A 14,461-nucleotide genomic window follows, 5' to 3' on the forward strand; every position below is an offset into this window, starting at 1 on the left:
CCTTCATCTCTTTTAATTAACTTGAATACATATGAAATACTTTAAAATAAGTCACTATCATTTCATACATTTTCAAAGTGTTCCATGAAGCCTTAAAAAAAAAAAAAAAAAAAAAAAAAAAAACTATTAAAAAATATTAAAGAAACATGGATATTTTTATTTAAAAGAAAAATATAAAATTTTTAATGATTATGTAATTATTTCCTTGTAGATGGTTACAACATTTTATTTTATAAATGCTCATAATATTTTTATTTTACTATAATTCTTATAATATACACATTTATTTTTTTTTTTAATATTTTCTATAAAAGTTTTTGTGTATGACATTTAAAATTATAATAACATTTTTAAATTTAATAAAAGGAAGATAAAAATAAATAATTTTTTTAAAAAAGAGAAAAATCAAAAATTTTCATAATAATTATATTTTTATATAAGTAATAATAGCAAAAATAGCATATTCAACACATTACGCATATTATATTTAAAAAAAAAAAAAAAAAAAAGGAAATTGAATAAATTGACTATATTTTGAGATTAAATCAATAATCTTTTTATCATTTAATAAATTAGTTGCATCTTCTTTTAGATGTAAAGAAATTCTAGTACCTCTTTTTAATGTAGATCCACGTGGATCTTTGTATATGGAAAATTTAGCATCTGCTGTTGATTCCCATATATATTGATCATCATTATTATTTTTTGTGTAAACTATGACTTTATCTGCAACTAAAAAAGCAGAATAAAATCCAACACCAAATTGACCAATTAAACTCATATCACCACCACTTTTAGATATAGCTTCTAAAAAATTAGAAGTTCCCGATTTTGCTATAGTACCTAAATTGTTAATTAAATCATCTTTTGTCATACCAATACCTGTATCTGTAATAGATAATATATTTTTTTCAGGATTCGTTGATATTCTTATTTCTAATTTTTTTTCTTCTCCTAATACACTTTCATCGGATAATGATAAAAATCTTATTTTTTCCAAAGCATCAGCTGCATTTGATATTAATTCTCTTAAAAACACTTCTTTATGTGTATATAATGAATTGACAATTATATCCATTAATCTCGTTACTTCTGTTTGATATTCGTGATTCTCAATACTATCTAATGGCTTTTCACTTTCTTCTATTTCTGGTATATTATCTTGAACTTTTTTCCTTTCTTTTTTATTTACATTTGTTTCTCCATCATCTTGTTTGGGATGTTCACCAGAAGATACATCACCAAATTCTTCAGCAGTATCTTTTTCTTCTTCACTGTTAGATTCCTCTTTTGCATTATCATCTGTATTATTATTTTCACAGAAAATTTTGGTATTTTCTAAAATTAAATTTAGAAGGAAAAGAAGAAACATATAAGTATATAGCTTATTTAACCTCATTTTTCTCTAAATATTTTTAAAGAACCAAATAAAAATTTTTATATATTCAGAATATTAAAATATATAACTCACAAAAAATATGTATCTTCGAATTTAAGTGTATATATATATTTAAAGAAGCAAATATTTTACATAAAATATTTTCATTAATGAAGCAAATATATATATATATATTTTTTTTTATATATGTATGCACAACTTTGTCTGAACTCCTTGTAAAGGAAATTAACAGTAAAATTTTTAAGAATATGAGAAATACATATATATATATATGTTTATATATTTAATTGTTTATATTTTGTTATTTTTGTTATTCATATATTTTATCTTTGAAAAAAAAAAAACTAAAAATAAAAATAAAAAAAAAAAAAGGAATACAATAAAAAAAAAAAAAACGAAAGAAAATATATACATTAAAAAAAAAAAAAATAAAATAAAACACAATAAAAAATAAAAAAATACAATAAAAAAAAAAAAAAAAGATATATGTAACAAAAATAAAACAATATAAAATATAAGTGAAAAACTACATGTAAATTTTATTATAATAAAATAAAAAAATGCATAACAAAATTCTTGATTAAAAAATAGAATTGTTTTTCAACTTCTCAAAAAAAAATATTACTTCTATTTGTTTTATTTTTTTTTTTTTTTTTAATATGTATTATTTTTTTCTATTTATTTAATAACTTAATTTTTAAGATGTATTATCTTTTTTTTAGTTCACATTTAGTATTTTTTATTTTTTATTTTTTTATTTTTATTTTATTTTATTTTTTTTTTTTTTTTTTGCAAAAATAAAAAGTACGAGAAATTTTCAATTTTAATTATTATGTTAATTTTAAATTTAATTTTCATTCATTTTTTTTTTTTTTAATATATGAAAATACATCTCATTAAAATACGAAATTTTTTTTGTAGTAGGACTATACCACATTTTAGCTAGTGCAAAGTTAACATAAGTGAAAATAATGTTATGATGATTTTTTTAGGATATTTATAAAAAATACCGAGAACTTAAATGCAATAAGATTCGTGTAAAAAAAAGGAAATGTAAAACCTATTTTCTTATATTACGAAAAGAAAAAAATAAAATTAAATGACTATTCTTCCTATATGATTTATATGAACTTTATTATTAATAAAATAACCTTTTAAATATATAATTCTTTTTAAATATAAAAATCTACACATTAGTGAACTTTATTAAAATTGTAGAATTTCCTATATGAAAAAAAGATAAAGTATTATAGAAAGAAAAAAATTCTAAATTAGGAAAATAGTTCTAAAAAAAGAATTAAAAAAATTTTTGTGTGATTTCAGTTTCCACCACAAAATGTTCCATTAAATTGTTATTTTATTTTATTTCTTTTTAATAAAAATTGAAAGTTTCTTTTTTAAATACTAAGAAAATTATTTAAAATAATAAGATTTATAAAATTTAAAAATTATGTAATTTTTTTTCGAATGAATTTTATTCTTCATTATTAATATAATATTTCCATTATTTAGATAATTCTTTTTCCCATATGACAAATTATTCAAAAGGAATTAAAAAGTAAAAAGAAAAGTGAATAATAACAAAAATGCTCTTTGTTATTTTTATTACAATTTTTCATTTTTCTTAAAATATATTATTTACACGAATTTTTAACATTATTAAATTTGCTTTGTTTTTCTTTATAAGTAAAATTATATCATTATATCACATGTTTTATTAATTTTTTTTTTAATATATTTATGTTTCTACATCGTTATTACGTTATAAAAAAATAGTTTTAAATATAATAATATATTGAAATACTTTTTTTAAATGCAATTAGAAAGGAAAAGTTTAAATTTTATAAGAAGATTTTATTTTATAAAACTAGGAAATAACAACAAGAAAATATGATTTTCATTCATAATTTAATTATTTATAAGATGTAGTTTTTTATATATCGTCTTAATTTTTTTTTTTTTTTTTTTCAGTTTTTACTATTATTATGATTTACTTTGCATAAATTTTTATATTTTCTTTTTCTATATTACAATTTTATTAAAAAAAAAAAAATAATAAAATAAAATAAAATGATGTTATACTATAGGATGATAACAACTGATATATTAGAATAAAGTTTTGCATAAAGAGATAATGTAGAAAAAGAATTATATATTAGGTGCTATCTTAAAAATTTAGCTATAAAAAAGAAAAAAAAAATTAAAATAATTTTACTAAATCCTAAAAATAGTATGAATTAACTTTTTAATAGAAATAAAATTTTACAATTTTAATAAAAGGGTAAAATGAGAAGTGTATAATAACCCTATAACGTAACTCCATAAATTTCTTATATGTATATTTATGTAATTTATTATGCATTTCTATAAATAAAAAAATAAGATGTATGGTTAAACTGAAATGCTTACCTTTTTTCTATTCTTTTAAAAAGAAAATGTATTGTATTATTATACAATGTTGTGTTTTATTTTATTTTTTTTTTTAAATGAATACAATTTTTTTATTATTATTATTAGTTATTTTCTAAAATATAGTTCTATATACTTTTTGGTTTTTAAATATAATTAGAAAAATAAATTTTACTTTTTACCCTTTCTATAATTTATCTTTACTAGTTTTAAGATTTTATTGTATATATGTAACATATATATTTCTGAGAATTTTCTATTAGTATTTAATTTCATTATTCTTTTTCTTCGTAATATTAAAAAATATATTAATTTATTTTGTTTTCTAAATGATAAACTTAAAAAGAAAAAAAAAAAAAAAAACTTTCTAAATTAATTTTTAGAAAAATACAATATATACTATGACTCTTATACAATAAAGAAGAAAAACCTATAAGTAATATATGAATACAAAAATATAGGACAGACAAAAAACTAATAACTTTTCTTTTTTTTTGAAGTAAAATTTAAAACAAACGAATTTATTTTTATTAGATACTTATTATTTTATTATATTTTCCAACTTTTTTCCATTATTTAATTTCTTAATCTTTTTTTTTTTTTTTTTTTAATATTTTTTAAACCTATGTTCATTTTTTCTTTTCTTATAATTTTTTATAATTTTATGAATTATGTATTGAATAAATATATAGAACATTTGAATCAAAAATTAAATATTGTATTTAATTGTAATTTTCCTTAGAATCGTTAAATATATTCTTAATTTTATTGTTTTTTTAATTTTTATATTATCATAGCATCCTTTATTAATTACAACAAGATTCTCAATTTGGGAATTCTTTAAAATTAAAAATACATTTGAGAAAAATGAATCATAAAAACTAAAAGAAAAAAGAAAAAAGAAATAAAAACTAAAATTAGGAAAATCAGATGTTTATTAACACACTTTTTTTATGATATATATATATATATTTTTTTTTTTATTGTATATATTTATTTGCTTATATAATTGTTAAAAAAGGAAATAAAAAGAAAATGTAAAATTTTTTCTAAAAACTCATGTGTGTAATTTAATATTTATATATCTATTTTCCCTTTTTTATTTCTTATATGATTTATATTTTATTCAGTTTATTTTTTAGTATGAGTTATATGCATTAATTTATCAATGTGCATATAAAAAGATTAAAATTATATTAATGGAAAAATTTTTTGAAAAAATAAAGATGTGTTTCTATGGAAAAACGTGTATTTTAAAAAGCATTATTTAAATAATGTTGTAAGTTAATTTTAATAATAAATATTTTTAATATTTTTTATATAAATATGTAATAAAGTAATAGACTCTTTTTTTTTTTTTATCAACTGAATACTATAAATATAAAATACTTTTATTATGCATTCTTTTATTATATAATACTATTACAATTAACTGTAAATATATATAAATATATATATATGAATATTTTTACGATGTTCCACTTTTTGTAGTATATTTCTTTTTTTCTTTTTTTTTTTTATCAATTTTCTATCATGTAGTTTATTTTTTGTGTTTTTTTTAAATATAGAAGAAAATATGACATATATACACAGTTTTCTTAAAGTTTCTAATGTATAATTTTTTTTTAATAATTAATAATTTATCATTATTAATATACAGTAGACATTATTCGTTTCTTTTTATTTCTACTTTTTTATTATTTATTTTTTTTTTTTTTTTTCTCTTAAACATTTTATGTATAAATTTTTTTTTTTTTAATATTAGTAATAATGTATTATTCTATATAATTTGAATATTAAAGCAACTATTCATTTTTTTAATTGAAATATACTTAACCCAAATGTATAAATTTATATGTGTATTTGTGTAACTATTTATATATTTATATGTATCTCTATTTATTTTTCTTTTAAATATTATTATATTTTATTTATTTTAATATAAAGTTATTTAGTATATAGGATAATCATTTTTTTTTTTTTTTTTTTTTCATAAAACTCTCTATATTTTTTTTAATTTTATTTCTTTTTTCTAATATAAAAAATTATTTTATATTATTTTTTTTTTTTGTAATATCATCTTGCTTTTATTAAAAATTTTAATAAAATTATAAATTATAATTAATTATATATATATGTAATAATTATATTTAGACTTATATAATTTTTAACTATATATATATATATTTGCTTATATATTTCATTTTTTTAAATATTTTATAAAATAGTTACTTTATATTTATTTCTATAAAGAAAAAAAAAAAAAAAATGTAACGCAAATATAAAATAGTAATGATGAACTTTACTATTTAAATTAGAAAAGAAAGAAAAAATTTTGTATGTTATCGTCTTAGCATTTTTTTTTAGAATATTAAAAAAAAAGTCTTTTTCTTTAAATTTTTTTTTCTTTTAATTGTTTTTTTTTTAATTATTATTATAATGAATGAACCAAAATATTTTTAGGTATTTCATTGCTATAAAGTAGCAAATGAAGTGAATATTTTTATTAATAGAAAAAAGAACGAAAAAAAAAAAAAAAAAAAAAAAAAAAAAAAAAAAAAAAAAAAAAAAAAAAAAAAATTGAATGCATAAGTTATTCTATAAGTAATAGTAAAGAAAAAAGATGGAAGTTAAAAAAATAGGCTTTTATCTAAACTTTTGTTTTATTAAAACTTCAAAGAAATTTTTATATTCATAAAAATTCTTATATATATATATATTTATGTGTGTTTATATTTTATTTTAATAGTGTGTTAAAAAAAAAAAAAAAAAAAGAAAAGAAAAAATGAATAGTCATTTTAATTGTAATAACATTAATATAAATTATTCATTCTTTATAAAAAATGAAAATTCTTCAAATAATAAAAATGATATTGTTGAAAAATCAGAAGTTAAATTATTTGAAAGTGGCACTTATAATAATCAAAGTATTAAAAATAATTATGTAAATAAAAATGATAAAAATGTATATTTTCATAATATTTGTAACATTTTAAGTAGTAGCAATAATAGTAATAATAGTAATGGAAATTCGTGCAATGAGATTTATTATAATTTTATTAATAATAAAAAAAAAGACAATTTAATTAACAGTGTAGCTGGTAAAAATAAAAGTGATTGTGAAAATGTAAATTTAGAAAATTTTATAAATAATAAAAATATTAATTTAAAAGAAGAAAAAAATTCATTAGATTTTACTAAACATAATTTTGAGAAAAATGCATATATTGAAGATTTCTTAAATTATAAGGAAAAAATTAGTAATAGTTTAGATTATGATATTAATAATAATGTTGATAATAATAATAATAATATAATAAATAGTGATAATATGGAGCATAATAAGAAAAATATTTATAATAGCATCATTAAAAATAATTATAATATAAATAAAATAAATGTAACTCATGAAAATTTGTCTAATTATATATATGATATACAATTTCATAGAAAAAATGCAAAAAAATGCATGGAATATGATAGTAAAAATGTAAATCACAAAAATAATAAAACTATTACAAGATCAAATTACAATAATAATAATTTAAATAATTCAGACAACAATTCACCATTTAACAATGATATAAATAATGAAGATGTCAAATTAAACTCTTTGCGTTATCAAAAATATTATGATACAAACAGATTAAATACTTATTTAAAAGATGTTGACTATGAATACCATAATAAAAATGAAGAAGTATTATATAACAATTTGAATTGTAATGAAAAGAAAGGTGCTACAGTTTTAAATCATCTAAATAATACAAAAAATTCAACTATTAAATCAAACATTAAGCAAAATGATTTATTTAACAATAATATAATCAATAACAACATAATAAATAATAATATTATTAATAACAACATTATTAATAATAATATAATAAATAATAACATTATCAGTAATAATATAATAAATAATAACATTATTAATAATAGTTTTATTCAGAATATGAATAATGCTTTAAATAAAAACATGGTTAATACATTAATAAACAAATGTTTTTATAATGATAACAAAAATAATATAAATATGGAGAATGGAAAAATAGACACAATTATTAATATGAGGAATGAAAAAAATAATATTAATAACAATATACCTAATGACAATTATTTGAATGTAAGTAGTGCTATAAATTATGATAAAATTATAAATAATAAAATGATTAGTTATGAAATAAATAAAAAAGACGAAGAAAAATCATCACCAAAAGGAACTCTAAATTCAAATATTCCAAAAATTTCACTAAATAATGAAATTGAGTCTAATAAAAATATTTCTGATATCACAAACAATTTTAACTTTTTAAAGAATAACAAAAACTTTCTAGAAATAGAAAAAAATAATGAAAGCTCCTTTTTTTGTGTCAGTAATGATAATATGAATTTAAATTTGCAAGAAAAAGAGAATAAAAATATTAAAGATACAAGCAGATGTATATATAATGAATATGATATGAATTATAACAATTTTTTTAGTGATAAGTCGAAATCATATCCAATTTATTCCTTTTCGAATTTTGAAAAAAACCCTATTTTTGTAGAAGAGAATCATGAAAATAAAGAAATTACAAACGATATGAATATTTCAGATAATTTTCTTAAATCTAATGATTTGCTAAATTTAAATAATTTTGACTATATGCACAATCTTGAATATGTAAATAATGTAAGTAAAACAAGAGATGCTATTTTACCAAAAAAACATGATATATATTCTAGTAATTTTAGCTTTGATGAAATAAATATAGATAAAAATAATAAATTTAATATTGATATGAATGAAACCTATATTAGTACAAAAGTAAAGCAAAATTTTAATATTGTGAACATAGATAAAGATGAAAAATTCTATCATGATAAGCATCAAATACAGGAAAATAGTCAAATAGAAAATAATATAGATAACTTTTATATTAGCAATTGTAATAAAAAATTGAAAAAAAATTATGATAATTATATAAATAAAAGCATAAACAACTTTATTATTAGCCATCCATATAACATTATGAATAATAATAATAATAATAGCAGTATGAATAATAGTTTTAATGATGATAAAGATAATAATATAAATAATGATATTAATTATGAAAATAAAAATGACTCTGTCTTTAATAGAAATAATAACGATAGCAGTATTATAATTAATGATAACGATGATAAAAATAACAGTCATAATGATATTAATATAAATAATAACAATAATAGTAGTACTAATGCTTGTATCAGTAATAGTAGTGTTAAAGATGCTAATACAAATAATGATAATAATACTAGTTATACTCATGTTAATAATTATAATGGAGATATTAATAATAAATTTTTAAATTATAATAACAATAAAAATAATATTAATAGTAGTATGTCTAATGAATTTAATGGATGCAATGATTATAATTTAAATAATTTTGGTATACATCAAAATGCAACCATTTATTATAAAAATAATGAAACACAAACATTTTGTGAAAAGAAAAATAATATCTATAAATTCGATCAAGTGTTAAAAAGTGGAATAAATAAAAAAAGAAGAAATATAGATATGTTTAAATATTCAGGAAAATTAAACATTACGAAAAATTACGATAAAAAAATAGAAAATTTAAAAAAAACAAATCACCTAGATAAAGAAGATAATGAAAAAATCTCAATATTTGAAAAGATTGATGTAGAGGATGAAATATATGTTACAAATAATTATGTAATTCGTAAAAATAAAAAATGTAAAAAAAACGAAGAATTAAATAAATTTAATGAAATAACCAATCCAGATAAATTAAATATTGAAAACTTCCAAAAAAAATATAAAGTTTATTCCATTGATAAACTATATAAAAATAATTGTAAGAAAAATAAAACATGTGAATTATATTATTGGAATAATATAATTTATAATTCTGAAGAAAAAAAAGATATGTCTTACAAAAAATTATCTTCTTTAAAAAAAGAAGTATCATTAACAGATAATAATAAATTTATGAATTTTAACAACCTAAAATATATATCAGAAAAAAATACTACAATTAAATTGAATAAAATAAATAATAAAACTATAACATACCCTTTAAGCTCTAATGAGGCTGCCATCATATACAATAAAAACATCTTGAGAAAACAATACGATAATTCCTTTAATGAAACTGAAAAATATGATAAAAAATTGATTGATTATTGTGAAATTAATGAAAAAGAAATACAAAAAATTTTAATATATGATAAAAATAATGAAATTATGAATGATGAAACTAATAATGATATCAATAACAAAGTTTTACATGAAGATATTATTAAAGAGTATCATAATGAAAAGAATATAGATAAATTTATTAACGAAAATAGTGTACCTAATGATATAATTGATGAGAATTTTATCAGTGAAACTTTGTCAAATAATTATAAATTAAATAGTGAGTTAAAGATAGAAGAGAATAATAATATAAATGAATTTATTACAAATAAAAATAAAATAAATAATAAATATTTAAATAATAATAATTATGAAATATATATGAACAAAATAAACAAATTCAGATGTGGCACATTTCTTTATTATAAAAACAACTTTGGTGTTATAGATAGTGAACATAAAAAAGATAAAGTTATTTTTGATGATATTATTATTAGAAATAATAAAAATATAATTTGCAGTAATGATAATATAGATAATAAAATTATGATTTGCAATGATAATGAGATATTTAATAAAAATATAATATACGATGGTATTAGAAGTAACAGTAATACCATATACGAAGATAATAAATATGATAAAATAAAAGATTGTGGTACTAATTACAGTATTACTACTACTACTACTAATAATAATAATAATATTTATGACAATAATGAGGATAATATTAATAACACTGAAAACATTATTAGTAGTGATAATAATAATAATAGCAATCAAAATAATAATGATAATAATAATAATTCTACCACTTCTGGTAATAATAATAAGATAAGTAATAACAATAATAATAATTCTATCACTTCTGGTAATAATAAGATAAGTAATAATAGTAATAATAATTCTACCACTTCTGGTAATAATAAGATAAGTAATAATAGTAATAATAATTCTACCACTGCTGGTAATAATAATGAAGATGGCGAAAATAATAATAATAAAAATTTTCAGGACATAAATGAAATTAATTTTTTTAGTAAAACAAATTTATACAAGGATAGCTTTGGTTCACTTACAACTAGTTGCTCAACGCCTGATTCTTCATTAAATAATAACATGGATTTATTTAAAAATTATGATAAGAATTACAATAAAAAAAATAATCTTCAAAATGGTAAGGACGACTTAAATAATTATGAAATTAATAAATGTATTACTAATGATGAGACAGAATTAAATAACAGTGTAAATATAAATATGAATGAAAATTATACAAAGAGTAACATCCCATATAATATATACTCATGTAAATATGACCCAAATGACAATAAACAAGTGAAAAAAGATAAGAATTATGAATTAACCATTTTAAGTAATAAGGAAATATTTTATAAAAATTCTTTTATTTGCGATGAAAATTTACAGCAAAATAAAGAATATAAAAATTGTAATACTAAATTTAATTCTAAAATAAATCAATCAAGAAAAAAAAATATGAATTCTTGTGAATCTAACAGCATTAATTATGCAAATGAAAATTTTTTAAACAATAATTTTTTAAAGTTATGTAATAATGAAAGTAAAATGAATTGTAGTATAAATATAACAAACATAGAAAATTCAGGTAATGATTTAAACATGTTAAATGTAAAAAACATTAATGGAAATTTAGCAAATTATTCTAATATATCTAACTATGATATTAGCAAAAATGATGTGGTTAAACCTTTAGGAGATTTAAATACATTAAATGGTATGTCTTTTCATTCAAATGTTAGCTCTACTATTACTAATAATAATATTGAAAATAATGAAAAACATAAAGAAAATTTAATAGATAAAAAAAATAAGAAAAGTCAAAAGAAATATTATGATGAAAGTAAAATAAAAAAAGAGGAATTGTACGAAAGAGTAAAAAATTTGCCAAAAATTACAGGAGTAAGTTATGACAAAAAACAGAATTTATGGGTTTCTCATTGGAGATCTAATTGCAAAACAGTTCACAAATATTTTTCTGTAAAAAAATATGGTTTTGAAAAGGCAAGAATTCTAGCTATTAGTTGCAGAAAGCAGAATGTGAAATATATTACAACAGATAATGTTTTAAATTATACCTCTAATAAACGAAATTCTTTACTGAAGGATAGTTTAATTAATAATAATGAAAATATTTTTAATTATGAATATGAAAATAGTAACCCTATATGTGCATTAAATATGAAAAAAAAAGACGTACTAATAGAATCAAATAGAAAAAAAGGAAAGAAAAGAGAAAATTATAAAAAGAAGAATAGTAATTTAGGAAATATAGAAAGGGAAAATACTAAAAATAATGATGTTATTTCAAATGTGGAAAAAGATACATATGAAATAGAAAGTTATGAAAAAGGAATTTTAAAAAAAGAGAGAAATGTTGAAGACAGCAGTAAAAACAGTAATACAAAGAAATGCCTTAAAAAAATCATTAACAAGGAAAAGGAAGAACATAATCACATAAAAATTGATAAAGATTGTTGTCAAAGGAATAATGAAGAATATAATCAAAATAAAATTATTGAAAAAAAAATAGAAAGTAAAATTTCGGAAGAGAAAAAAGTAAATGAAACAGAAGGCTTTTTGGAAAAAAATCATCTAATAAATAATAATTTATTCAATGAATTAATGAACAATCAATTATATAATAAACTAATAAATAATAATTTAAGTGATAGTAAAGCAAAAAATAATAAAATGTGTTGTAATTTAATTAATAATAATTTATATAATAAAGTTATAAATAATCAATTAAGTATTCATGGAGAAAAAGATAATCAGCTAATAAATAAACATTCTACATATTACTGCAATGAAAAATTAAAAAACATTAACTTTGTAAAAAATGAATATTCTAATAATGAATATATGAACAATGAATTTACTAATAACCAAGGAGTATATAATTTATATTTAAATAATATTCCTTTTAGAAATCAAATAATAGACAACAATAATAGCAAACTAACGAATAACAACCAATATACAGTTAATAATAAATTTGCAAATAACAATAAATTTTCAGATAATAATAAACTTTCTGATAAAAATGAATTTTCAGATAATATTCAATTTTCGAATAATAGTGAATTTTCAGATAATAACCAGTTTGAGAATGATAGTCATCAATTTAGGGATAATAATTTTTTTAAGAGTGACAATTATTTTACAAACAATAATGAGTTTACAAGTGATATAATACCATATGAAAATAGTAATAATTTTATAAATAATAATGAATTTGCAAATACTACTAATCATTTTTCTAATAATCAATTTACAGACAATAATAATAATAATAACAACAATAATATTTTTAAAGATAATAATCAATATTTAAATATCAAGCAATATTCTAGCAGTAATAACCAATTTACAAGCGGAAACCATTTTGTAATTAATAATAATCAATTTCAGAATAACCAATATATTAATAATCCATTTACGAATAATAATAATAAATTTACAGATAATCAAGAATTTACAAGTAATAATGAATTCACAGGTGATAAAATATTTTCGAATAGCAATCAATTTGCAAATGATAACGAATTTATCATTAATAACCAGTTTGCAAATAATAACCAATACATAAATCAGTTATGCGATGATAATGATTATAACACACATAATATGGCAGCAGAAAATAGTTTCATGAATGAAGAACTTTTTACAAACAATCAATTAAGTGAAAAAGTGATATATAATGATGAAAATGAAAAAATGAATGTAAAAATAAATAATACATTAAATAAAAGTAATGGTAAAAATGAAAAAAATGAATTAATAATATCTAAGATTACAACAAAATATATACTTACAGACATAAAAAATAAATGCTTAAATAATTGTTCTGATAATTTTTTAAAAAATTTTCCTGATATCAAAAACATTATTAATAAACATATACTTAAAGTTTCTGAAGCAAATTCAATTTATGCTATTAAACCTTATATTCATTTATTTAGTAATTTATTAGAAAAAAAAAAATTACTTCATACGTTATCACCAAATGTGCAGGAACTATATATTTATAAATTGCAAAAATTNAAAAAAAAAAAAAAAAAAAAAAAAAAAATAAAAAAAAAAAAAAAAAAAAAAAAAAAAAATAAAAAAAAAAAAAAAAAAAAAAAAAAAAAATAAAAAAAAAAAAAAAAAAAAAAAAAAAAAATAAAAAAAAAAAAAAAAAAAAAAAAAAAAAATAAAAAAAAAAAAAAAAAAAAAAAAAAAAAATAAAAAAAAAAAAAAAAAAAAAAAAAAAAAATAAAAAAAAAAAAAAAAAAAAAAAAAAAAAATAAAAAAAAAAAAAAAAAAAAAAAAAAAAAATAAAAAAAAAAAAAAAAAAAAAAAAAAAAAATAAAAAAAAAAAAAAAAAAAAAAAAAAAAAATAAAAAAAAAAAAAAAAAAAAAAAAAAAAAATAAAAAAAAAAAAAAAAAAAAAAAAAAAAAATAAAAAAAAAAAAAAAAAAAAAAAAAAAAAA

The 14,461-nt window shown here is 16.7% G+C and overlaps 2 protein-coding genes across 2 annotated transcripts; one reads left to right on the forward strand and one right to left on the reverse strand.

Annotated features, from left to right (window-relative positions):
- Nucleotides 1-487: 487 nt before the first annotated feature.
- Nucleotides 488-1,399, reverse strand: PGAL8A_00123400 (heat shock protein, putative; the record flags this gene model as incomplete). Its single annotated transcript, XM_028674749.1, has 1 exon — nt 488-1,399. The coding sequence occupies one exon, from the start codon at nt 1,397-1,399 to the stop codon at nt 488-490; it is 912 nt and encodes a 303-aa protein (XP_028526349.1).
- Nucleotides 1,400-6,593: 5,194 nt separating this feature from the next.
- On the forward strand, nt 6,594-14,123 carry ApiAP2 (transcription factor with AP2 domain(s), putative; the record flags this gene model as incomplete). Its single annotated transcript, XM_028674750.1, has 1 exon — nt 6,594-14,123. One exon carries the CDS (start codon nt 6,594-6,596, stop codon nt 14,121-14,123), a length of 7,530 nt encoding a protein of 2,509 aa, XP_028526350.1.
- Nucleotides 14,124-14,461: the final 338 nt, after the last annotated feature.

Source organism: Plasmodium gallinaceum (assembly GCF_900005855.1).
Source record: "Plasmodium gallinaceum strain 8A genome assembly, contig: PGAL8A_v1_64, whole genome shotgun sequence".
NCBI lineage: Eukaryota > Apicomplexa > Aconoidasida > Haemosporida > Plasmodiidae > Plasmodium > Plasmodium gallinaceum.